Here is a 27,461-nt window from a genome sequence, read left to right on the forward strand (position 1 = left end):
TTAGTTACCTAATTGTAGCTAATTTCAGACTTCAATTACTAGATCTAAACATCTATCCATTTCTTAATAAATGATTAACATTTTTAAATAGCCTAAATGTCCAAATAATATTCACAAATAATTCACAATAAAACATGATTTTTAAATCTCATTTACATTAATTTATAGACCAAATGGAAGGAATTTAGTGTTTAATTGCTGTAAATAAATGCCCATTTAAATCAGCTTTCCAGTGGGTCCCTGTGGAACGCGCTGGTTTAGAACGTTCACATTGCGGTAGATTTGTGCCCCAAATGCCCAGAAATATACTGCGGGATATAATGGGCCCAAAATGAGCTACTCGCAATATTAAACTTTGTATAAAGGGATCTTTAGAAGCCCTTTTTAATGTAAAAATATACAGCCTTCCTTCAGTTGACTGCTTTATGAGACCCTGCGGTTGCTGGTGTTCGCGGGTTTAGAGGTTGATTTTTAAACTACTATAACTATTTTACGAGGCCTTTAAAACTAATAATAGCTTTTGCGACTGGGTCTTTCAGCGATTTTTCGTTAATAATTAACTAGGCTGAACATCCTCGATTTGAACAGCCTAGAGAAAATCGCGTTTTAAACCCGCCCCCTCTAAACGGCGCCAAAATCGCGCACACAGGCTGGGACAGATTTTCAGCGACCCTTCAGGTAGGCTTTGCAACATACCTACTTCCAGTCACAGACATTGCACAAAATCACACAAGCAGGTAAACAGATTAATTTAATAATATTTATAATCTCAAGAGGTACAGTGCACAATGATCAATACTTTTGCATTCTTGGCTTTTCACCTTACTGTGTAACCAAAAAAACACACAATAAAATGTACATATTCATGCAAATATTAATTTTGAAATCATACCCTCCATGTAGTGTCCATTGTTGATTTTAATGGAGTATTTAGAAATGTCATCAGCCAAATTTAGATTCACTGCTGGCCTCATAGCTAATGGTTACTTCCTTTTTTACTGTTTTTCATCCTCTTTTAACTTGTGTTACTTTTTTTAACTCTGAGCTGTCACTCCTAATCACTGTACATTGTGCATTCACCTGAACTTGGACTCATCATGATGTTCCCAAGGTAAACATTTTGACTTTGATCCTTTGACTCCATCTACACTACACAATGCCTCAGAAAAAGCAGCCAACATAATCAAAGAACACAAAAAAGCTGGAGAAACTCAGCGGATGCAGCAGCATCTATGGAGCGAAGGAAATAGGCAAAGTTTCGGCCCGAAACGTTGCCTATTTCCTTCACTCCATACATGCTGCTGCACCGGCTGAGTTTCTCCAGCTTTTTTGTGTACCTTCGATTTTCCAGCATATGCAGTTCCTTCTTAAACAACATAATCCCAACCCTGTGATTCCTTCTTCTCCCCGTTCCTGTCTGGCAGAAGATACAGAAGCTAGAAAACGCACACCGCCAGATTCAGGAACAACTTCTTCTTTCTGTTATCAGACTTTTGAATGGTCCGTCCATAAGCTAGGGTGCGTTGCTTTCACCTCTACCCCATTGCGGACATTGGACATTGTGGAACAGGTGCACTATAGTGCTCAGAATAATATTCTGCACTCTGTATCTTCCCCTTTGCTCTACATTTTGTACTTGAGTTTGACTTGATTATATTTATGTATAGTATCTGATCCGATTGGATAGAATGCAAAACAAATATTTTACCGTCCCTCGGTACATGTGACAATAATAAACCTAAACCCTACACCTAAAAGATTATGCACGTTCTCTTTGCACATTCTCCCTGCGACCGCATGGGTTTTATCCGGGTGCACTGGATTCCGCCCACATTCCAAAGATGTGCAAATTTGTAGGTTAATTGGTGTCTGTAAATTGCCCGTGGTATGTAGGTTAGAACTAGAGTATGGGTGATTGTTTGGTCAGCGCAGATGCAGTGAGACATGGGGCCAGTTTACACACGGTGTCTCTAAAATAAAATTAATAAACTGAACTCAAACCCCGCCCCCAGTTCATTTCCCTCCATGCCTGCTGTGTCAGGCTGGCCCAGAATGGCTACAATCTCACTTATCTGAAAGAGCTAAGCTCATGATCTCATTTTTGCTCTATCATCATTACGCCTGCTTTAACCTCTGTATCATTATCTATGTGTGTCACTCCTTCTGCCCATCTGCTACTGGAGAACCATCCATGCTTAAAGATCCCTTCAGATTAAACTAATTTAGTCACGCCCTGACCAATCTCCCATCTTCCACCCAAATTACTGCTTCTCCATACTGAATCATATAATCATAACTTAATAAAGTGTTAGTTTGGGATCCCGTGCACAAATAATTAAAAACTATTGGAGGCTGCCTGAAGGGTATTAGCTATAGGGAGAGCTTGGATAAACTTAGATTGCTTTCTCTGGAACATTGGAGGCTGGGGGGGAGACTTGATAGAAGTATATAAAATTATGAGAGGCATAGATAGGACAGGCAGTAAGAATCTTTTACCCAGGGCGGATATGTCAAAGACGAGGAGGGATAGCTTTAAGGTGAGACGGGCAAGGTCTAAAGGACATGCGTGCAGTGGCGGACTGGCCAGGGTGTCAGCTTGCCCGATGGCAAGTGGGCCCCTGATGAAGTGGGCCCCCTATATCAAGTGGGCCCCTGATGAAGTGGGCCCCCTTTGTCTCCTGACAACCAATATTTTTAGACCCAGTTCGCTACTACATGCGTGGGTCAAGTCTTTTACACAGAGAGTTGTGGGTTCATGGAATGCCCTGCTAGGGGTGTTTGTGGAGGCATATACGATGGTGGCAATTTCAGGGCTTTAGAGAAACATATGGATATGTAGGGAATGGAGGGAAATGGATGACAGACAGGCAAAAGAGATTATTTTAATCTGGCAGTACGTTCAGCAAACACACTGTGGGCCTAAGGGCCTGTTCCTGTGCTGTACAGTTCTACAGTATGTCCTGCATGAGTTGGGAGGAATAAAGAACTTGATATCTATGAAACTCAAGAATTGAGCACGCGATTTACTCATTGCATAATTAAACCATCTCTGTCTGACTTTGACCATCATCTGCTTCAATCTGCCCTTTTTGCATCTTACATTCTATTTTTATCCTTCCGTATCTCTAGTTTCCCTCTTCCCTGACTCAGTCTGAAGAAGGGTCTCAACCCGAAACATTTCCAGAGATGCTGTCTGCCCCGCTGAGTTACTCCAACAGTTTGTGTCTATCTTCTGTCTGATTCACTGTCGGCAGTACTCAACATTGTTGCTGGCTGTTCATTGCAGTGATTTCACCATGTATCCAGGGCAACATCACTGATCATTGGCTTATCTTATTTCAAATATATACTTTACTCAAAACATATTGACAGTAAACACAATTGTTACAAGGCTTTCTCTGCGTACATTGTGCCATGAATTCAATACATTCTCTAACAATGCGTCAACAACACTCACGTTTGTTCATTAAACAATGCCTTAGTGAAGCTCAAGGTCGCAATACAGTGAAATATGCACTTCCAATGCTGCATTGAATGTGCCAAATGTAGAGAAGAGAAAAAAAGAATTATATCCATGGATTTCTGTTGCCCTTTCACACACCCAAACACAAGTCATGGTGGCAGACACGGTGGCACAGCGGTAGAGTTGCTGCCTACAGCGAATGCAGCACCGGAGACCCGGGTTTGATCCCGATTACTGGTGCTGTCTGTACGGAGTTTGTACGTTCTCCCCGTGACCTGCGTGGGTTTTCTCTGGGTGCTCCGGTTTCATCCCACAATCCAAAGACGTACAGATTTGTAGGTTAATTGGCTTCGGTAAAATTGTAAATTGTCCTTATTGTATGTGTAGGATAGTGTTAGTGTACGGTAATCACCGGTCGGCATGGACTCGGTGGGCTGAAGGGCCTGTTTCTGCACTGTACTGTTTCTCTCCACTAAACTAAACAAGACACATTGCCCACCACCATGTGCTCCATCGCACCTTTGCTCATTTACCACTGCTCCAAGCCATGCACCAACATGTACTTAGACTATTGAGCATAGACACAAAATGTTGCAGTAACTCAGCGGATCAGGTAGCATCTCTGTGGAAAAGGAATGGATGACGTTTCGGGTCAGGACCCTTGTTCAGAGGGAGAATGGGTGAGCAGTGACCTAAAGCTAAACACTTGATCAAAGATAGAGACTTTAAAAGGATATCGACCCGAAACGCTACCTATTCTTTTTCTCCAGAGATGTTGCGTGACCCGCTGAGTTACTCCAGCATTTTGAGTCTATCATCTGTGTAAACCAGCATCTGTAGTTCGTTCCTATTCAGGAATATTGAACAGTCAGACCTGACCTTCAAAGGGTCAAGCAGCACCCATTCTGGGAGATGAAACACGCCTTCACTTTTGTTTCATGGTAAATATTTGAGACGATGGAGAGACATGGCTGCATTAATTCATGAGCAAAAAAAATACCTCGAGTTTTTTGGAGCTTTGTTCCTTTATTTTTTCTTTTTCTTTATGGGAACTGAATATCTGCACTAATTATCAGTTCGGTTTCATTCCAGATGTAGCCACACATTTTATCTGGTATCCTCTCACATCTCTGATCCAATTATCACCCAGAAAAGAGTTTCTCTCACACATACATTGTGTCTTTGTGAAATAGCAAGCAGAAACAGAATATTGCTGGAAACACACAATGATGATTTGCATTTATATACAACCCAGGGATGCTGATCGACACCAAGTTTACACTGAGCTGCACTCGGAAACATAAGGACCATTGACCAAAAGCTAAACACTTGATCAAAGAGAGAGGCTTTAAAGAGTCTGACGAAGCCAGGTGGAGCATTATCGAGAAATAAATAGTTGTTCTAAGGGGTTGGGCAGATACTGATGGCACAGTCTCCTGTGATATGGTTATAAAATGAGGGTGCATAAAAGACTAGAGGTCAAGGAACAGAACATTCTTGGAGGGGTTCGGAGCAGAGGAAACTGAATTTGAAATTTAAAATGAGGCAGTACCAGATGACAATCCAACATTGGTCACCAGACACAGATGTGATGTGCGCATGGGGCTCAAGGTGAGTGAAGGTTAATGAGTATTCAAGGACAAAAGCTGCCTAAATAAACAATGGACTAGTTGAATCTGGTTCCAACAAAGGCATGGATGAGTTCGGCAGTCATTGAGCTGGGTTTGGGGAGGTGGGGGAAGAGACAAACCAGATCCTGTGCCAGGTTCTTCTCCCTGCAGCTGAGATACTGAGTGGGTTCGGCATTTTATGTTTTGTTTCTTTTCCCTACATGTAGCTTGTTCAGACTCTCAGTATCTAAGTAACACGCAATTTTGCTTTGATATCACTTAAGTTCCATCTTAACCTATTCATCCACTAAAAACCCAATTCAATTGAGGTTCTATTAAAGAGGTGTGTATGTAAAATGTGTAAGTGTAACATTATCTTTAAATGCTATATGTGCCACACGATTTGACCTGAATACATTGCTCATCGGGCACTGCAGTTCAGTTGATAGTTAAACCTGCTAAAAGCTCCACCTCAAATTGTCTCTGTGTACAACAACAACAAAAAACCATATTATCCCATTCTTGGATGTTGCCTCGAGGGAGTAGGAAGATAGGAGGAAAATAGAGCATGAGCTTCCATGAGTAGACCTGTGATAATTGCAAGCAGGAGAGGTATTGGATCACTTGGGAGCTCAAGGAAAACAAGCAGATTTTCCCGTTGTCTTGGAGACGGAACATGTGGAAATGTTCCTTTGGTGATCTGTGAGGTCCCTTTCATGGGAGATCCTTGGGTCCCATTGACCTTAAAAGGCAAGAAAGGCCAGAATGGTCAGTGGAAAGCGGCCACAGAGGGGTCCTCCACTATCAGGGTGCTGAAAGCTCATTAGACACACCAGGAATTGATGTTACGCTCACTGACAGCGGCACAAACCCAAGCACTGGCGAACACATGGTCACGGCGAAGGGAACTGGTCTTCCAGTGATGTTGGTGATTGATGCAGGGGCAGATCACTCATTAATGGGTGGTGACACACAGTAGCAGTTGATGAGAACAACTCCATGGATGAGCTGCGGTACTGTTCTGCGAGTGGTCTCCAGCGAACTCTTGCAGAGTTAATCATGGTCTGGTAGAAGCGTATGACGATAAAGCTGCCAGTGCTTGTGGACAAACATGCATGGAACTACAAGAGTCAGTGTTGGGGTCTAGAAGTTCGCTGGGAAATTTATTATACCATTGAGCAAAAAGTGAAAATGTTTGGCCTTTAATTGGAGTAATTTCCAATAGTCTGGAGATTTGAAGTCCCATGGGCACCAGATTACAGGAGCGTTACTGTGCACGTTTATTCTATTCAACAACCTTGTGCACCCAGCGGGAAGTCTTCCTGAAAGAGAGTGTGAGTTAGAGACATGGTCTCTGCCTATCTTCAGGACCCGCACTCTCATTGAGTGAAGTCCTTCCCCACAATGGGGTCACTACAGAAATCCACACCAGAGAGTACCGGTCCCAGTTAAACTTCTTCTTTAAATTGCCAGGTATGATATTATGAATCTTCAAATTACAGAGAATGGTCTGTACGGCTACGTGAACATAGGGACTTGGCACGAAGGGTTGCTGGACCTAAACGACAACAAGCTTCAGATGAACATGACCAAGATGGTGCGTTCTGTCTGTAGTGAACCATGCACCATAGGACAGATTAAGGTGAGTTCAACCAACGTTGGGCCACAAGCCACTCTGATGGTTGGCCAACTTGCTGGGATCAGCTACTGCTTCCAATTGGATTTTGTTTCCCTTTTATTCAATGGGAACCTGGAGTAAAAAAGTAATTTCACTCTGTCAGTGGTCACTCTCTCTCCTCTCTCCATGTACTGCTAGGTGACTCCCAACATTTCCTCATGTTCTACCAAGGTGTTCTCTCTCTTTCTTTCTGCCTTGGGCAGGTTATCCGGAAGGGGGAGGTGAGTTGCTGCTGGATATGCACAACATGCAAGGAGAATGAATACATGCAGGATGAGTTCACGTGCAGAGCCTGTGATCTGGGCTGGTGGCCGAACCATGACCTCACAGGTAACAACATTTTCAGGGAACTGGCCTGAGATATGGGCAGCACCCCTGCAATGGGACATCTCAGGGGGCTGTGGAAGGTCCCATGTCCCATTAGTAATAGCTAGGGCAATGAGAAGATCTTTTCTCAACTTTCGAATAAAGTCGTCGGTCCATATCCCTCCACAGATGCTGCTTGACCCACTGAACTCCTCCAACACTTTGTGTTTTGATCACTATGCGTTTGAATGTGGTTGGCAAATCAGGATTTTCTCACTTGTCATCCAGTGATCCATAAACAGGATCATGGAGTTTGATAATCCTTCATGCCAGGCATCTTATTATAGATGAGTAGTCCATGAGAGCAGCTGTTGGCTTCATTGCCCAGATTCACTCTGAGAGTCTTCATGTTCTTCTAGATTGATGGGCCTTTAGATGTTTTAAAAATGGGCCCGTTTTCCCAGCCATTCAACAAGAATAAAAGACCTCAACCTGAGATGCTATAAGGTGTTGAAAATGTGCACAAAAAGTAAAATTAAAACAGCTTACATTTTAGCACCAAAATTCTTAACAGGAACATTTCAACTAAAATTTGGCAGCAAATCACTTAAAGAGATAAGCAATTTTTAAAATAAAGACGCAGAGTGTTGGTGTAACTCAACAGGTCAGGCAGTGTCTCTGGAGAACATGGATGGGTGATGTTTTGGGTTGGGATCCTCCTTCCGACAGATTATAGTTGTTTGTTATGTGGTTTGTTTAGTATATTCTTGTCATGTGTACCAGCGTGCAGCGATAACATTTTTTGTTGCATGCCACACAGTCACCAAAAAGACTATACATGATTAGAATCAAGCCATCCACAGTGTACAGATACAGGGTAAATGGAATAACGTTTAGTGCAAGATAAAGCCCAATAAAATCCAATTAAAGATAGTTTGATGGTCTCCAAAGATTGTAGGTTAGGACTACTCTCTGGATGGTGATAGGATGGTTTGGTTGCCCTATAACAGCTGGGAAGAAACAATCCCTGAATCTGGACGTATGTATTGTCAAACTTCTGTACCTCTTGCCTGTTGGGGGAGTGGAGAAGAGAAGAGGGAGAGACCAGGGTGAGATCCATACTTGATTATGCTGGTGGCCTTTCTGTGGCAGCATGAAGTGTAGATGGAGTAAGTGGAAGGAAGGTTGGTTTGCGTGATGGTCTGGGTTGCATTCACAACTTTCTGCAATGGAGAGGGGGAAGAATGCTGGAAGAGAGGAGAGGAAAGCATGGCAGGTAACAGGTGTACACAGGCAAGGGGGAGTTTTGATAGGCAAATGGTTGGACAAAGACCAGAGAGAAAATAAATGTGTGAGACAAAAGGATTGAAGAGTCGTGAATTGTGAAGCCATGGAAGGAATGTAGTTGGAGGGGAGAGGAGAAATATGTGCGAGTCTCGGGAGGGGCACATTGTGTGTGGGTGGGGGGTGGGGGGGGGAGGAGGAAGAGAAAGAGGGGAGGTTGTTAGTTTACCTAAAAATGGAGAATTCAATGATCATACTATTGGGTTATAAGCTATCCAAGTGGAATATAAGGGCTGTTCCTCGAGTTAGAATGTGATAATGGAAGAGGTCCAGAACAGAAAGGTCTGTTTTCCGAATAGGGAAAGGAAAATGGTTCGCAACTGTAAGATCCGATTTTAAATATTAAATAGTTTTAAAATATTATTTTGACCTTTTATTTCTTTCTATTGTTGCGCAGCTTGTCAAAGGCTTGATGTGAATCATCTGCACTGGAGCGATGTGGAGTCTGCTATCGCCGTGATCTTCTCCTGCCTAGGGATCCTTGCCACCATGTTTGTCACTCTCATCTTCATGCTATACAGGGACACACCGGTGGTTAAGTCCTCCAGCCGGGAGCTCTGCTACATCATCCTGGCCGGCATCTTCCTGGGCTACATCTGCCCGTTCACACTGTTGGCCATGCCGACTCTGGCTTCCTGCTATTTCCAGAGGGTCCTGGTGGGACTCTCTGCCGCCATGTGTTACTCCGCCTTGGTGACCAAAACCAACCGCATCGCCAGGATCCTGGCCGGAAGTAAGAAGAAGATCTGCACGAAGAAGCCCAGGTTCATGAGCGCCTGGGCCCAGCTGATTATTGCTTCCGTACTGATCAGCGTTCAGCTGACCATTGTGGTCACGCTGCTGATTCTGGAGCCCCCTAACCCTGTCCTTTTCTACCCCAGCATCAACGAGGTCTTCCTCATATGCAACACGAGCAACCTGGGCATGGTGGCTCCCCTCGGGTACAACGGGCTGCTCATCATGAGCTGCACCTACTACGCCTTCAAGACGAGGAACGTCCCCGCCAACTTCAATGAAGCCAAGTACATAGCCTTCACCATGTACACAACCTGTATCATATGGCTGGCTTTCATCCCCATCTACTTTGGCAGCAACTATAAGATCATCACCACCAGCTTCTCGGTCAGTCTAAGCGTGACGGTGGCCCTGGGCTGCATGTTCACGCCAAAGATCTACATCATCATCGCCAAGCCTGAGCGCAATGTCCGCAGTGCGTTCACCACCTCGGACGTGGTGCGCATGCATGTGGGTGACGGGAAGGTGGCTTGCAGGTCCAACAGCCTGCTCGACATGTTTAAAAGGAAGAAAACTACCGCCAGCAACGCGAGGTAAGGAGCTCCAGCCTTGCACTGAGAGAGCCCTGTGTTTTAATGTATAATCATTCCTCTCACTCAGTCATGCATGCCTCTGTTGTGGGGACAGTACAGAGATGCAGAAGACAAGATACTGGGATCCGTAGCTCCATTGTGTTAAACTGGGCAATTGGCACTCAAATTGATTCACTCATCTTCAGGGATGGGATCTTACCTGGCTGGCATGTGGCTCCTGGCCCACTGGATGCAGCTGATGCCCACATCCCAAAAGTAAATATTTAAACAATTGTAGCAGTATAGTCCACTCGGACCAATGCTGTAGGAAGCGCATCTCCTGGTTCATGGTTCCTGCAGCTGTCTAGCAGCTTACACCATGCTGGTCTCACCATCCCTGAAGCAGACATTGCTCAGTATCCACTGACCATGGTGTGAGTTGTCTCTGGAATGCAGTGGACAACCTGTCACTTGTCTGGTTAAGGATCACTGTTGTGACCATCCCATGGGGCAAAACATAGAAACATAGAAAATAGGTGCAGGAGTAGGCCATTCAGCCCTTCGAGCCTGCACCGCCATTCAATATGATCATGGCTGATCATCCAACTCAGTATCCTGTACCTGCCTTCTCTCCATACCCCCTGATCCATTTAGCCACAAGGGCCACATCTAACTCCCTCTTAAATATAGCCAATGAACTGGCCTCAACTACCTTCTGTAGCAGAGAATTCCACAGATTCACCACCCTCTGTGAGAAAAATGTTTTTCTCATCTTGGTCCTAAAAGACTTCCTCCTTATCCTTAAACTGTGACCCCGTGTTCTGGACTTCCCCAACATCGGGACCAATCTTCCTGCATCTAGCCTGTCCAACCCCTTAAGAATTTTGTAAGTTTCTATAAGATCCCCCCTCAATCTTCTAAATTCTTGCGAGTACAAGCCGAGTCTATCCAGGCCTGCATGTGAAGAACTTTTTCCTCTTCCCTCCTCCTTCTCCGGATGTCTGTTTTAAATTAATGACCCCCAACCCCTTCTCATTAGCTCTCTCTAACCAATGAAGGAAAGTTCTTCCTATTCTTGTCAGGTGGCCGTTTTATAAAAAGAGAACTTTAAACCTGCTGTACTAGTGGAAATGGTCCGACTACTGCAACTCTCTGCCTGCATCAGACGTGCTCATAGAGATTCAAACTGAAGAAGGGTCTCGACCCGAAACGTCACCTATTCCTTCACTCCATAGATGCTGCCTCACCAGCTGAGATTCTCCAGCATTTTTGTCTACCGTGGAGAATCAAATGTACTTTTTCTCAGGATTTTCCTAATTAAATGTTGTGCGTAATATCATGGTAAACACTCCTAGCGGGTCAGATTTCATACCAGGAACAAGGGACAGAAAGCTTCAACTATAATAGCACTATCACCCTGTACCAAAACATATTATTTAAAAAAGATATTTATTACTTCATAAAATGGACCTCAAGGGAGAGTAAAGAGCATTACTGGCCAAGTCAGCATTTATTCTCCATAAGTAAATGCCCCTGAGCTGAGGGGGTTCAGAGTCAAGTGCGTTGCTTCCTTCCCTGAAGGACACTGGTAAATCAGATGGGATTTTACAACAATCCTGGACTTTACTGCTCCCGAGAGTAGCTTTTAGTTTTAAATTCTAGATTAAATAAAAATATTACTTGAATTTAAGTCCCCCAGTTGCCATGTGGGCTTCCAACTCATAATCCCCCTCTCTCTCCCCTTCTCTATCAGCTGTCCCAAATCACACTGCTGGTTCACCATTGTGTCCTTGATATCAGGTCAACTGAAGACTCCAGCAATCTACTGTTCACACCCTCTTAGCACACCTCAACTCTCCCCATTATCCATCCTGATCTCTTAATTTCTGTACCCTCTCTGTCATAAAACACCACTACTTTATTTGTCTGCCCCGCTGCATTACTCCAGCATTTTGTGTCTATCTTTGTTTTAAACACACATCTGCAGTTCCTTCCTGCACATACTAATTTATTTGTTCCTGTTTCATGCACCCTTCTCTCCACTAGTTAGATCTTGTTTTCAAATCTCCTTCAATTCTCCGCCACCATTATATTGATCGTTTTTCAAAAAAGCACCTAACATTGATGCTTTAAACTAATCTGTTTTTTCCCCCATTACACTCATCAATGGCCACTTTCATAAAATATTCCCAAGTTCTCAATGTGAGTCCAGTACAGTAATATTCAGCTAAGGCAGGAGAAGACATCACAGTGAACCTGATCTGCCCCAACACAAGGACTGAGGTGCACGTTCACACACTGCTACTTGTTTGGTTGGAAGATATATGTTTGTATTCATAATCAGCAAATGTTCAGCCTGTTGCACCGATTTCCGTCACAGCCATTGTGATGGGAACTCTCTGGTATTCTCTTTACACCGGCTGTGTTGGGAGGTCTCTGGTATTATTTGTCTGGCCATGTGGTTGACACAGCCACACAAACAGTTATTAATTAAGATAAGATAGACTCAGGAGTATCAACAGTCAAAGAGAACTTGCAAGAGTAAATTGTCACCAGATTCCAAGCAAAATCAGATGGGGAAACAAGGTGATTTGGATGAGAATTTGTACATTACTGGCTTGACATTATTGCTGATTTTTGTGTTCACATTTTGCAGAGAAAAGTTATTTACTGTTTCTTGTTGAACCTCATCTTACTGGTTGTTTTTTCAGTTAACCTTTGGAAGGCAAGGTACAAATATCTGATTCCTGTCGAAACAAGGAACTGCAGAAGCTGGTTTACCAAGGAAAGACACAAAATGCTGGAGTAACTCAACGGGTCAGGCAGCATCCCTGGAGAACATGGATAGGAACCAAAATGTCACCTATCCATGTTCTTCAGGGTTGCTGCCTGACCCACTTAGTTACTCCAGTACTTTGTATCTTTTCTTATATCTGATTCCTGACACAAATTGGGATTATTGTGGTGCCGTAGGTTAAAGTATTAGCTAAATTTGTTCAGCATGGGCATACCCTTTCAACAAAGATGCCCAGGGCACTTACAAAATATGCTCACACTCAGGAGCATATGTAAGACAGGAGGCTTAAATTGTAACATCAGAGCAGCTTGCATCCAGGCTGTAACTAACCATTGAAATGTTGATACCACTGATATTTTGAAAGTGTTTCAAATGTAAGATTGCTGTAATATCGTGTAATGATGCAGGGCCAGCTACTGATGCAAAGTATGGGCCAAAAATAGCTCTGACATCGAGTTGTGCCCAAAAGGGCACAAAGTGCTGGAGTAACTCAGCGGGTCAAGCAGCATCTCTAGAGGACGTGGATAGGTGACCCTTCTTCACACTGATTATGGGGGGGGGGGGTTTAGAAAGCTGAAAGCGAAGAGAGGCAGGACAAAGCATGTAAGGTAATAGATGGACACAGGTGAGGGGGGGGGGGGGTTGATAGGCAGATGATTGCGACAAAGGATTGGAGATTAGAGCAGTAGGTGTGAGACTCGGGTTGAGTTTTCTCCTTATAGATAATAGACCTTCAGACCTTCTTCCCTGCTTGAACATAACCCACGGAAATGGAGCAGGTCAACCACACTTTATGTAAACATTCTTGCACATAATGGGTCAGGGAAAAAGGAAAGGTAGTCATGTGGATCAAACTCAGTGGCCGTAGCATCCTTCTCTCACGTGACACACTCTGTGACCAACAAACAACACTCATGGTCATCAATCTACACTGTCTTTGAAGGTATGACTTACAATGACTTACAATTTTATCAGCACTGCAAGACTGGAAAAGTCTTCCAACACCTCAGTGACCCAGGAGAAAAAACCTTGATGCACCCAATGACTCTCACAAAAATACAGGGTGCATCAGCACAGCTGCGAAAGGCAGTCAGTGAGTTACAAGAGGAAGTTGTCAAGGCAGATACAGTTACAGTATTTCAAATACATTTGGACAGATACATGGATAGGAAATACAGTGGGATATGAGCCAACGCAGGCAAATGGGATTAGATCAAGTAAATTAACTTGGTCGGAATGGCCAAATTGGGCTGAAGGGCCCGTTTACGTACTATTTAAATCTATGATTCGAAGATACATCATCAAGTTCTGTTGTAGTCTGTAAAAAGTGTGCACTGCCCTGAGTTGATCCCTGTAACTCAGGGTTTTTTTTTCTCTTATTTAAATTTCCTATTCCCTTTGAGGCAATTCATTCCAAACTACAAAAACTATTTTCTTTTACATTCTTCTGCCAATTGTGTCCAACTGATACTGACCTTGCTGGCAGATGGAACAGTTTATCTTTCTTTATTTTATCCAAAGCCTGATGAGGGTTGCAGAGTCTGGCTGGAGAGATTGCTGGAGGTTTTAATTACATAATGTCTAGGCCTATGACCACCCCTGCTCAGTGAAACTGCCTTTTGCCTTTTCTCCAACATTCTCTGCTATCTAAACAAAATTCGAAAATCAGTACGACCTACAAAGTGTTTTAATGCCTTTGTGGTATTTTTCTGGAGTTGCTCACAAAAATATAAGGGAGATTAATTCACTAATTTCAAGAGATTCTACACATAGGCAAAGTTTAAGTTTAGGTTTATATTGACTTGTGTACTGAGGTACATTGAAAAGCGTTGTTTGGCATGCATGCAAAACAAATCAGATGATACTATACATAAATACAATCTAGCTGAACTCAAGTACAACTACAAAGTGGAAGATACAGAGTGTAGAATATAGCATTGTAGTACACCAGTTACATAGACAAAGTCCAATGCCTGCAATGGGGTAGAGGTGAATAGGACTGTATCCTAGCTTATGGAAGGACATTTCAGAATGCAGATAACTGAGGAGAAGAAGCTGTTCCTGGGTCTGGTGGTGTGCACTTTCAAGCATGGAGGCACAGTAGGTAGTGTTGCTCCTTCACAGATCCAGTGTTTGATCCTGTCCACCGGTGCTGTCTGTGTGGAGTTATCATGTTCTCCCCTTTAGCACATGGGTTTTCCCTGATGCTTTGGGTCTAAAGACCCTTTCCTCTGATGGTCCTGTTGTGGGTGTTATTGGCCACTGTACGATTGGAAAAAGCTGTGGTAAAGGCCTCCCATGCGTCAGTTGGGAGGAGGTAAAAGTTTGGTCATCCCTCTGATTTTGTGTCTGATTATTTCTCACAATTTCAAAACTGACCAGGTCTCATTAGTAAATCATGAAAAAAAAATCACATATCAATATAAATATGTACTTGGAAAATTAATATTAGAGACAGAACCGTTTTTTTTTAAATTTACCTAGGGTGAACAGGGGTTACAGGGATAGGGAAGGGATATTATAGGCAGGGTTGAAGGGATGGAACACGGTGGGGTGGGAATGATGAGACTTGATTTGAGGATATGTGTGAAGCTGAGGCAAGTAAACAGCTAAAACCAACAAGTGCCAGTCAAAATGAGTCAAGCTAAGACAGCACTCTTTCTCATATTCAAGGTGAAGCCGTTAATCAGGAATGTGGAAAAGAAAGTTTCATTTGTGGCAACAGAAGGTGACCCAAATTCACATTGTCATAATAGAAACAGCCCCAGGGATCACTGTGTGACTGGGAACACCTTGGATGCACGATCGATTCAGAATTGCCAACCTCTTCTCAAAACCTTTCCACACAGTAATAGTTTTTAAAATGGCATCAAGACGAAGAAAGTCTTTTTCGTTTCGAACACAGCACTTTTTGTAACTCGTAACATAACAGAATTGAGACTTACTTTTGTCTATGGTCACTTTGAGAGTAAAGAAGCACAGTAGCTATTTCGCATAGAAAGCTCCCACAACCTTCCAGGGAATAAACGGCCCCATTATCTGCTTTTACATAGAAACATAGAAAATAGGTGCAGGAGTAGGCCATTCGGCCCTTCGAGCCTGCACCGCCATTCAATATGATCATGGATGATCATCCAACTCAGTATCCTGTACGTGCCTTCTCTCCATACCTCCTGTTCCCTTTAGCCACAAGGGCCACATCTAACTCCCTCTTAAATATAGCCAATGAACTGGCCTCAACTACCTTCTGTGGCAGAGAATTCCAGAGATTCACCACTCTCTGTGGTTGGAAGGTTCAAGGATAAAGGACACCAAGGAAATCCCACTGCTCCTTTCACAAATAGTGGTGTTAAATAACTGAAGTCCATCCGTGAGGGCAGGTAGAGCCACAGTTTGACGTACCATCTGACGGACGTATCTCCGGCAGTGTGGCACTCCTTTGGTGTCACAGTATAGGGAATGCAGAAATACAGGTGCCACCGTAGCATCTGCTGACAAACCCAAGAGCTTCAGAACATAAATGGAGGTGGGGCTGGGAGAGGGGCGGGAGAGGGCGGTTGGTGCAATAGGGAGGAGTTATTTGACACTTTTTTTTGTCTGCTTACTCAGGAATGGAAGAACAGTCTCCTATCGTGCAGTGTCCCCGAACAAGCACCTGCATCACTATCCCCACCTCTTCCGAGCACAGCTACACACGGCCCGAAAGATGTAAATAGAGAGAGGTTGAGGAAGGAGTGCAGGGTGAGTCATGTAGCATGGATGTGAAGGTGCAAGCACAGTTGCTATTGGCTGCCTGGCTCCTTCCATTCGTTCAGTAGCAAGGAGTTCTGATCCTGCAGACCCTGTCCTCAACCAGAGATGTACGGGATTGTGCAGTTGAGTCACTTGTGTCAGTGCAAAATATCCCTGTACGGTCTGGTGAGGAATTGCATGTTGGATCTGCAGGGTCAGAGATGGACATAGATCTCTGCTACCACAGTACACAACAACACTCTGGAGAAAAGGAATGGGCGACGTTTCTGGTTGAGACCCTTCTTCAGACTGAGAGTTAGGAGAGAGTTAAAATTGAGGTATGAAGAAGTGCAAAGAACAACCCCATTATCTGCTCTTGGTTTGATAAACGATAGCCAGGGCACCAAGGATCTTTTCACAAATTGTTGTTCTTTGTACCACTTCATATCTCTATATCCCTCTCCCCGCACTCAGTCTGAAGAAGGGTCTCGACCCGAAACGTCACCTATTCCTTTTCTCCAGAGGTGCTGCCTGACCCGCTGAGTTACTCCACCATTTTGTGTCTATCTTTGGTGTAAACCAGCTTCTGCAGTTCCTCTCTACACACAGCACTCGCTGTTTATGTGCAGAGTGGCTCATCTCATCAGCTGGCTCGTTGACACAATGTGAGCAAATATTAGCCCAGCCCCAGTGAGGTCTAATCTGAGGGTGTTCCCTAGGCCACCTGAACCACTAGGAAATCAGTTGCTGGTAGCCTTGAGGGCAACATTCAAATCCACACACCTGCCTCAACTTCAAATCAAGTTGTGACATGTCTAGTGTGGGAATGGAAGCAGGGTGCTGGCTATTGTGTTGTTCTCACACTTGGCCTGCAGCTCCTTTATAGTTACAATTAGAGGAAGGCCATTTGGCCCACGAGTCCATGCTAGCTCACAGTGCAACCCCATTCCCCCATTAATTCTGTAGGAAGGAACTGCAGATGCTAGTTTAAAACACTTTAACTCCCCCTCCCATTCCTACACTGACCTTTCTGTCCCAGGCCTCCTCCATTGTCAGAGTGAGGCCCAGCGCAAATTGGAGGAACAGTACCTCATATTTCGCATGGGCAGCTTACACCCCAACGGTATGAACATTGATTTATCTAACTTCAAGTAACGCTTGCTTTCTCTCTTTCTCCATCCCCTCCCCCTTCTCAGTTCTCAGACCAGTCTTGCTGTCTCCTACTACATTTTATCTCTGTTACCTTCTCCCAACTAACAATGATCTATTCTACATTTTCCTTGATCACCATTCCCTTTGTCTTGTTTTCCCAATTTACACTTCCTTATCTATACATTTCCTTATCTATGTACCCCCCACTCCCTTGACATCAGCCTGAAGAAGGGTCTTGACACAAAATGTCACCCATTCCTTCTCTCCAGCGATGCTTCCTGTCCCGCTGAGTTACTCCAGCATTTTGTGTCTGTCCCCCATTAATTCTCCCTGGTACATATTCTCATCACCTCCACCAGATTCAACCATCTATTGACAGTAGGGATATGTCCCAATGGTCAAGTAACCTAACCATCCTTAATCTTTGGAATGTGGGAGGAAAGCAGAATACCCGGAGGAAACCCAGGAAGAGCGTGCAAACAGCGCACAAATAGCAGCAGCGGTCAGGAATGAACATGGGTAGCTGGAGCTGTGAGGCAGAAGCTTTAGGAGCCGTGCCAATGTACCCTCCATTTTCACCCCAAAAGCAACAAGTCAGTAGGACGAGGCAGCCCCATCTGCCCCAGACTCACCTGTAACTCACTCACTCCTGGGGAGATTATGCGCCTGCAATGTCCCAACAGGTGGTTGAAGTTTCAGGATGGACAGCACAATTAGTCCTTCTGCAGATCAGGAAAGGATAACACTGGGGAAGTAGATGCTGAGAAAATAAACCATATTGAGACAAGACAAATTCAGTTTGAAGCTTATCCAATCAGTTAGTTGGTCAGGATAAACCCAGCGCCTCACAAAATGTGGGCATTGAGAAATAGATAGAACATAGAACAGAACAGTACAAGAACAGGCCTATCGGCTCACAATATTTGCAGCAATACATAGAGGTACCCACTAGAGAAGGGGCAGTGCTGGACCTCCTGTTAGGAAATGAGACGGGTCAGGTGGCGGAGGTATGCGTGGGGAGCACTTCGGATCCAGTAATCACAATACCATTAGTTTCAATATAATTATGGAGAGGGTCAGAACTGGACCTAGGGTTGAGATTTTTGATTGGAGAAAGGCTAACTTTGATGAGATGTGGAAGGATTTAAAAGGAGTGAATTGGGACATTTTGTTTTATGGGAAGGATGTAGAAGAGAAATGGAGGACATTTAAAGGGGAAATTTTAAGAGTACAGAATCTTTATGTCCCTGTTCGGTTGAAAGGAAATAGTAAAAATTGGAAAGAGCCATGGTTTTCAAGGGAAATTGGACACGGTTCGGAAAAAGAGAGAGATCTACAATAATTATAGGCAGCATGGAGTAAATGAGGTGCTTGAGGAGTATAAAGAATGTAAAATGAATCTTAAGAAAGAGATTAGAAAAGCTAAAAGAAGATATGAGGTTGCTTTGGCAAGTAAGGTGAAAGTAAATCCAAAGGGTTTCTACAGCTATATTACTAGCAAAAGGATAACAAGGGATAAAATTGGTCCATTAGAGAGACAGAGTGGACAGCTATCTGCAGAGCTAAAAGAGATGGGGGAGATATTGAACAATTTCTTTCCTTCGGTATTCACCAAGGAGAAGGATATTGAATTATGTGAGGTAAGGGAAACAAGTAGAGTAGCTATGGAAACTATGAGAATCAAAGAAAAAGAAGTGCTGACACTTTTGAAAAATATAAAAGTGGATAAGTCTCCAGGTCCTGACAGGATATTCCCTAGGACATTGAGGGAAGTTAGTGTAGAAATAGCAGGGGCTATGACAGAAATATTTCAAATGTCATTAGAAACGGGAATAGTGCCGGAGGATTGGCGTACTGTGCATGTTGTTCCATTATTTTAAAAGGGTTCTAAGAGTAAACCTAGCAATTATAGACCTGTTAGTTTGACTTCAGTGGTAGGTAAATTAATGGAAAGGATACTTAGAGATAATATATATAAGCATCTGGATAAACAGGGTCTGATTAGGAACAGTCAACATGGATTTGTGCCTGGAAGGTCATGTTTGACTAATCTTCTTGAATTTTTTGAAGAGGTTACTAGAGAAATTGATGAGGGTAAAGCAGTGGATGTTGTCTATATGGACTTTAGTAAGGCCTTTGACAAGGTTCCTCATGGAAGGTTGGTTAAGAAGGTTCAATTGTTGGGTATTAATGCAGGAGTAGCAAGATGGATTGAACAGTAGCTGAATGGGAGATGCCAGAGAGTAATGGTGGATGGCTGTTTGTCAGGTTGGAGGCCGGTGACTAGTGGGGTGCCTCAGGGATCTGTGTTGCTTGTCATGTACATCAATGATCTGGATGATGGTGTGGTAAATTGGATTAGTAAGTGTGCAGATGATACTAAGATAGGTGGTGTTGTGGATAATGAAGTAGATTTCCAAAGTCTACAGAGAGATTTAGGCCATTTGGAAGAATGGGCTGAAAGATGGCAGATGGAGTTTAATGCTGATAAGTGTGAGATGCTATGTCTTGGCAGGACAAATCAAAATAGGACGTACATGGTAAATGGTAGCGAAAGCTTTTGGTGTGCTAGCCTTTATAAATCAGAGCATTGAGTATAGAAGTTGGGATGTAATGTTAAAATTGTACAAGGCATTGGTGAGACCAATTCTGGAGTATGGTGTACAATTTTGGTTGCCCAATTATAGGAAGGATGTCAACAAAATAGAGAGAGTACAGAGGAGATGGTGGAGGCAGGTTCGATTTTATCATTTAAAAATAAATTGGATAGGTATATGGATGGGAAAGGAATGGAGGGTTATGGTCTGAGTGCAGGTAGATGGGACTAGGGGAAAATAAGTGTTCGGCACGGACTTGTAGGGCCGAGATGGCCTGTTTCCGTGCTGTAATTATTATATGGTTATAATATGTGACGAACATGTTGCTAAGACTAATTCTTATCTGCCTGCACATAATCTATATCCCTCCATTCCCTGCATATCCATATTGCTATCCCAAAGTCTCTTAAATGCTACTATTGTATCACCTCCACCCCCAACCCTGGCAGCGTGTTCCAGGCACTCACCACTCCCTGTGTAAATAAATCCGTACATCTCCTTTAAACTTTGCCCCTCTCACCTTAAAGATTTGCCCACTGGTATTTGAATTCTCCATCCTGGGATAAAGGTTCTGTCTATACTATCTCTGCCTTGTATAATATCTTATACTTCTATTAGGTTTTCTTGCATCCTCCAGCATTCCAGTTGAATTAACTGCATTTATTTAGCACCAACCCAGAGAGATTTATGTCCATTGAAGAATCACAGTTGCAATGTTGGAAACATAGAAAGTGAGTTTCGAACAGTAAGGTTCCACCAATAGAATGAGTACATTCTGACTTCCCTGAGTAATGAGTGGGTACATCTCGGCTGACGTCTGTAAGTCGATTTTATCCATGTTGGAAAATACACAAAAATCATTTAATGTGGTAACCATAACTCCACAATATTGTAATGAATCAATATCACATAAGACTGATAGCAAAGAGCAAGTACTAGGAGGGCATAGAGAGAGAGAGAGGAACAGATGTATATATGTAGTTGGATTTTATTATTTAATAGTATTATGGCAGCACGTTTGAATGGAAGGATATCCATAACTTGGGCGATTGTAATTCGAGGATACCTGTAAGCAGAGGTAGAAAAAATTATTGAGGGAAGGACTTTGGCCAAATCAAGTGAGATTACATTCCATGTCCATGGTGAAAAATGCCATGTGATTTTTCACATTCATCTAAGAAGTCACGCAAGGGTCCTGATTCGCCTGACTTACTTACTGCCTATTGTGCCTCCTGGCATGTAGGGCAGCAACGAAGGTCATCCACTCCTTGTTGATTCCTTCAGTTGCTGTTTCGGTGATATATTTGTTTAACGAGACAGGGTTGTTAGCCCTGTGCTCAACCTCCAACCTGGAGGACCAGTGGATCGCTCTTCGTCTCGCCTCTACCCTTCGACCTGTCCAGCATGGGAGATCGTAACAGGAGACGAATTTCCCGCTGGCATAGCTCCAGGGGTAACTGAGACACACAAGCTCCCCGACCACGACAAGGTTGCAATCTGAGGCCACATGCAAATTGGAGGAACGGCACCTCATATTTTGCTTGAGCAGCTTACAATACAGTGATATGAACGTTGATTTTTAGTATTTCAAGTAACTCCTGTATTCTTTACCCACCCCCCCTTTCTCCCCCACCCTAGTCATCCTACTCGTTCCAGTGTTTCCAGCCATGTATTCCTGTTATTAGCATATCTTCTCCAGCCAATAATGGGCCATTATGGACTCCATGAGGTTTAGTTTAGTTTAGTTTAGTTTAGTTTAGTTTACTTTAGTTCAGTTTAGTTTAGTTTAGTTTAGTTTAGTTTAGTTTAGTTTAGTTTAGTTTAGTTTAGTTTAGAGATACAGCACGGAAATGGGTCCTTTGGCCCAACGAGTGTGCGCCAACCAGCGAACCCCGTACACTAGCACTATCCCATACACTAGGGACAATTTACAATCTTTACCGAAGCCAATTAGCCCACAAACCTGTACGTTTTTGGAATGTGGGAGGAAACCAGAGCACCCGGGGAAAACCCACGCAGTAACGGGAAGAACGTCCAAACTCCGTACAGACAGCACCCGTAGTCAGGATCAAACTCCAGTCTCTGGCACCGTACGCCAGCAACTCTACCCGCTACTCCACCATGCCGCCCTGTCGTCTGTTGCCGGCACTGTTTTGTTCTGGTCTTCTCTGACTTTCAGTCTGAAGAAGGGTTCCGACCCGATTCGTTGCCTATTCCTTTTCTCCAGAGATGCTGCCTGACCCTCTGAGTTACTCCAGCCTTTTGTGCTTATCTTCATCCTGATACGGACAGCTCATCTGCAAGGCTGCTTCTGCCAACAAAGCGGTACTCCCATGGTACTGCACTAGAGTTACAGTCTGCGCTGCAGTGTTGAGACTAGGACATGAGCCCTTGACCTCCTGACATGGTCAGGACTGCTGGTCGTGACTTGTGACTGACACCATGGGCATTGTTTGGGCAGTTCAATATGAAGGTGTGCAGATAAAGCTTCTGAATGAAAAAACTAGCACAGGTTCCGACTTTATCAGAGTCTCGCACAACCAACTGCATTTCTGTCCCGCCAATTATTTACTGTAAAACTCTGCTAATCGGGAATGGGAAGTTCTGATGGTCTGGCATCTGTCTCACTGTTTGGACCGGAATGTGAGCAGGGGGTGCGGAATGTGATCGGGAAGTGTGACCCGGGATGGATCTGGACCGTGGGCTGCGTGTGTCTGTCCGGAGCTGGGGATGGGGCCCAGAACACGTTTGGTCGAGAGGATGAGGCAGTTTGGAGTCTAAGTGAGGATCTAGAATGTGTAGGAAGGAACTGCAGATGCTGATTTAAACCGAAGATAGACACAAAATGCTGTAGTAGCTCAGCAGGACAGGCAGCATCTCTGGATAGAAGGGATGGGTGACATTTCGGGTCGAGACCATTCTTCAGACTCAACCCAAAACTTCACCCATTCCTTCTATCCAGAGATGCTGCCTGTCCCGCTGAGTTATTCCAGCATTTTGTGTCGATCTTGAGGATCTAGAATGCTTGTATATTTCCCACTCCCTTTAAACTTACTGAATTCACTGGCAAATTTATAATGCCGCTATGTAACATGTAAAAAAAAAAGTGATATCAAATCAAGTTTGTCACATGCATAGGTACAATGAGGTGCAGGTACAATGAAAAACTTGCTTACAGCAGCATCACAGACACATAGACTCAGACAACACACAAAAACAAATTATATATAAATTACACATAGATTCTACAAGACATGAAAAAACAAGGAGGAGGAGCCATCTTGGGGAACGGCTGCTAACCAGCAGCCGTCCGTTTAATTCATTTTTTTTTCAGTTTTTAGTTAGTTTTGTTCGTCGTTTTTTCGGAGAAATGGACTTCTTATTGTGGGGGGAAGGAGGTAACCTTACTTCTAGGTCCCTACCTGGTCGGTGAGGCAGCTTTTTCTCTGGGCTGCCCGTCGACCCGTCCTCGTGGCCTACCAGCGGGCTTGGAGCGCCGTTTCCTGGTGGGGACCGCCCAGCACCTCGGCTTCGGTGGCGGCACAGCGCTGGAGTGCCATCGCGGAGCGGGCGATGCCTTGCCTGGGTCGCCGCGCTGGATCGACGCGCTGGAGCTCCGGTGAGCTGGACCGTTGAGAGCAACACCTCCGGGCTGCGGGTCTGCGTAGCGGAGCGGGCGGTGCCGACATTAACATCGGGAGCCTGGGAGCTCCAACTCGGTGCGTCCTTGTCGACTTCGGAAGCCGACAATCCCCTGCTAGGAAGTGGCCGTTCCAGGTGGCCCAGCCGCTGTGAGGACTCTCCCGACGCCGGGGCAAGACCACCCGGCTAGAACGGCAAGGAACATCGGGCCTCCGTTGAGGCAACAGCGGTGGCCTTAATAGGCCTGACTTTTGGGAGAACTGGGGTTGGGGACTGGACTTTTGTGCCTTCCCCCACAGTGGTAACCACTGTGAGGGGATGATTTTTCTGTGTGTAAGGTACTTTGTTAGTCTGTGTCTAAGATGGTTGTCGGAAGAGAGAGTGGACGCTGGCGCACTTTAGCTGCCGCTGCTCTCTCTTCACATTTTTGATTTTTTGATTTTGTGTCTTTGGAGCGATTTCTATCTTTAATTTGTGTATTGATGATGTCCTTATTATTTATTTTTCTCCGACTATATGTTTTTTTTCTCTTCTGTTTAATCTTTGTAAGGTGACCTTGAGATTTGAAAGGCGCCCGAAAATAAAATTTATTATTATTATTATTATTATGAAAAGACTGTGCAAAAATAGACAAATAAGTTATTTCCAGGTGCGACAGAGGTTCACCTGTATCTCCTCCAACCTCATCTACTGCATCCGCTGCTCTAGATGTCAGCTGATCTACATCGGTGAGACTAAGCGGAGGTTGGGCGATCGTTTCGCCGAACACCTCCGCTCGGTCCGCAAGAACCTACCTGACCTCCCGGTGGCTCAGCACTTCAACTCCCTCTCCCATTCCCAATCCGACCTCTCTGTCCTGGGTCTCCTCCATTGCCAGAGTGAGCAACACCGGAAATTGGAGGAACAGCACCTCATATTCTGCTTGGGGAGCCTGCATCCGGAGGGCATGAACATTGAATTCTTACAATTTTGTTAGCCCTTGCTGTCTCCTCCCCTTCCTTAGCCCTCGAGCTGTCTCCTCCCATCCCCCAGCCCTCGGGCTCCTCCTCCTCCTTTTTCCTTCCTTCTCCCCGCCACCCCCTATCAGTCTGAAGAAGGGTTTCGGCCCGAAACGTTACCTATTTCCTTCGCTCCATAGATGCTGCTGCACCCGCTGAGTTTCTCCAGCATTTTTGTGTACCTTCAAATAAGTTCTTAGTTGTGCAAGAGGTCATTTGTAATGTTTTGTTGCCGCCATAGATGAGGGTTGTGTGAGTTAGTTCCTGATAGTTGTAGGAAAATAGCTGTTCTGATGGTGTGGAACTTCAGGCCTCTGTTCTTCCTGCCTTATGGTAGCAGTGGGAAGAGGGAACAGCATGCATGGTATTCCTTGATAATAGGTGCCACCTTCTTCAGGCAGTGCCTCTTGTAGATGCTTTTGATGGTGGGACTGCAGTGCCTTTGCTGGACCAGGCTGAGTCCATCACTCTCTGCAGTCTCTTGGGCATTAAAAAAATAACATTCAAAAGTCCAGAAAAGCTAGTCCAGCATGACCGAAGCCCCGAGAGTGCAGGATTATCGGAGTTTTACTGTACATGTTTATTTAACAATATTGTGTTCCCAGGAATGTCTTCCTCAATGAGAGTGCTAATTAAAGACTTGGTGATGAAGTCAGTCTCTCGATCCTTGGGACCTGCACTCGGTATTGTGATGTACTGTACCTTATTGTGCCCTGATCTCAGCCTTCTGCACCTCTTGCAATATACTTCCTTGTGATCAGGTGGTGGTGACTCCTGAGACCTTGTAAAAAGAACATTATCAATCTCCAAATTGAATCAAAGTTAGACACAAAAAGCTGGAGTAACTCATCGGATCAGACAGCATCTCTGGAGAAAAGGAATAGGTAATGTTTCGGGTCGAGACCCTTCTTCAGACTGAGAGTCGGGAAAATGAAACGAGAGATATAAACGGTCATATAGAGAGATGTAGATGAAAAATATGCAAAAAAGTAACGATGATGAGGAAAACAGGCCATTGTAAGCTGTGGGTTAGGCGAAAATGAGTTACAGACAAGGAAACTCAACAAGAAGACTTTGAAATTAGACCTGGGTGGGATGGAGAGAGAGGGGTTATTTGAAGTTAGAAAAAACAAAATTCATATCTCAGGGTCATAAGCTGCCCAAGCGAAATATGAGGTGCTGTTCGCTCCAATTTGCGTTTGGCCTCACTTGGTCAAAGGAGGAGGCCCAGGACAGAAAGGTCAATGTGGGAATGAGATGGGGAATTAAAGTGTTTGGCAACCAGGAAATCAGGTAGGCTCAGGCGGATCTAGCGATGGTGTTCACCGAAGCGATCGCCCAGTCTACGTTTGGTCTCGCCAATGTATAAGAGTCCACACCAGCGGTTCAGCATTGAGATTTCAGATAACCTTCCACTGAGTTATCTGAAAGAGATAACTGCAAGTGATAATGACCAAAATATTTCATGGCCAATTAAGTGTTTTGGAGAAATGTGGTTCTCATATTCACTTTGTGCAGGATTTCACAACGAGCAATTTCTTCAGCCCTTTGTTTTGGTACAGTTATTGGCCAGAACCCAGGGGAGAAATACTTTTCTTCATACTATCGGAGGATTTTTGTTTAAGTCCGTCTATGAATGTAGGAAGGCCCCGGTTTACAGTATCTACTGAAAGTCATCTCTGGCACTCCCTCAGTGGCAGCCAAGAGTTTTGTGTTCATATTCTACTTATTCTTCTTCTTTCGTGTGGCGTGCACAGCCTAAAGTTGTTGGACAACTTGTTCTATTTGATCTTCCGTTTGTGCAAGTCGAGTTGATTGCATTAGTCGAAACAGGGCGGACCACGTGAAGGTTGCAATCTTCCACCCCTCTACTTATTGATATTAAGTGTTATTCACAAGACCAGCACTAAGGATGGCAGAGTGACGCAGCAGTAGGGTTGCTGCCTTACAGCGCCAGAGTTCAGGGATTGATCCTGACTACTGGTGCTGTCTGTACGGAGTTTATGCGTTCTCCCTGTGACCGTGTGGATTTTCTCCGGATGCTCCGGTTTCCTCCCACATCCCAGGTTTGTAGGTTAATTGGCTTATGTCTAATTGTCCCTAGTGTGTAGGAATAGAGCTAGTGTATAGAAACATAGACATAGAAACATAGAAAATAGGTGCAGGAGTAGGTCATTCGGCCCTTCGAGCCTGAACCACCATTCGATATGATCATGGCTGATCATCCAACTCAGTATCCCATCCCTGCCTTCTCTCCATACCCCCTGATCCCTTTAGCCACAAGGGCCACGTCTAACTCCCTCTTAAATATAGCCAATGAACTGGCCTCAACTACCTTCTGTGGCAGAGAATTCCACAGATTCACCACTCTCTGTGTGAAAAATGATTTTCTCATCTCGGTCCTAAAAGACTTCCCTCTTATCCTTAAACTGTGACCCCTAGTTCTGGACTTCCCCATCATTGGGAATAATCTTCCTGCATCTAGCCTGCATCTAGGTTGGTGATCGCTGGTTAGCACGGACTGTGTGGGCCAAAGGGCCTGTTATCATGCTGTATATCTAAACTAAACTAAACTAAAATTTATTGCTTATGCCTAAATGCCCGAGAGTAGATAATGCCTACCCACCTTCCTAGAGTCACTGAGCTGTACAGCATGGAAACAGGCTATTCGTCCCAAACCATCCATGCCCAAACGAGTTACTCCCACCTACCAGTGTCTGCCCCAAACATTTGCAAAACTTTCCTATGCAAGTACCTGTCCACTTGTCTTTTAAGTGTTGAAATTGTACACGCTGCTACCACCTCCTCTGGCAGATCGTCCCATGTATGCATTGT

At 44.3% G+C, this 27,461-nt stretch overlaps 1 protein-coding gene across 1 annotated transcript in view; it reads left to right on the plus strand.

Moving 5' to 3' along the window:
* grm1 (glutamate metabotropic receptor 1) overlaps nt 1-27,461 on the plus strand; it is a 174,742-nt gene that overhangs the window by 135,205 nt on the left and 12,076 nt on the right. The window contains exons 5-7 of the mRNA XM_033026417.1: nt 6,547-6,715; nt 6,955-7,081; nt 8,799-9,729. Coding sequence (XP_032882308.1) covers nt 6,547-6,715; nt 6,955-7,081; nt 8,799-9,729 — 1,227 coding nt within the window. The remainder of the gene's footprint in view (nt 1-6,546; nt 6,716-6,954; nt 7,082-8,798; nt 9,730-27,461) is intronic.

Source organism: Amblyraja radiata, chromosome 8 (genome assembly GCF_010909765.2).
Source record: "Amblyraja radiata isolate CabotCenter1 chromosome 8, sAmbRad1.1.pri, whole genome shotgun sequence".
Lineage (NCBI taxonomy): Eukaryota > Metazoa > Chordata > Chondrichthyes > Rajiformes > Rajidae > Amblyraja > Amblyraja radiata.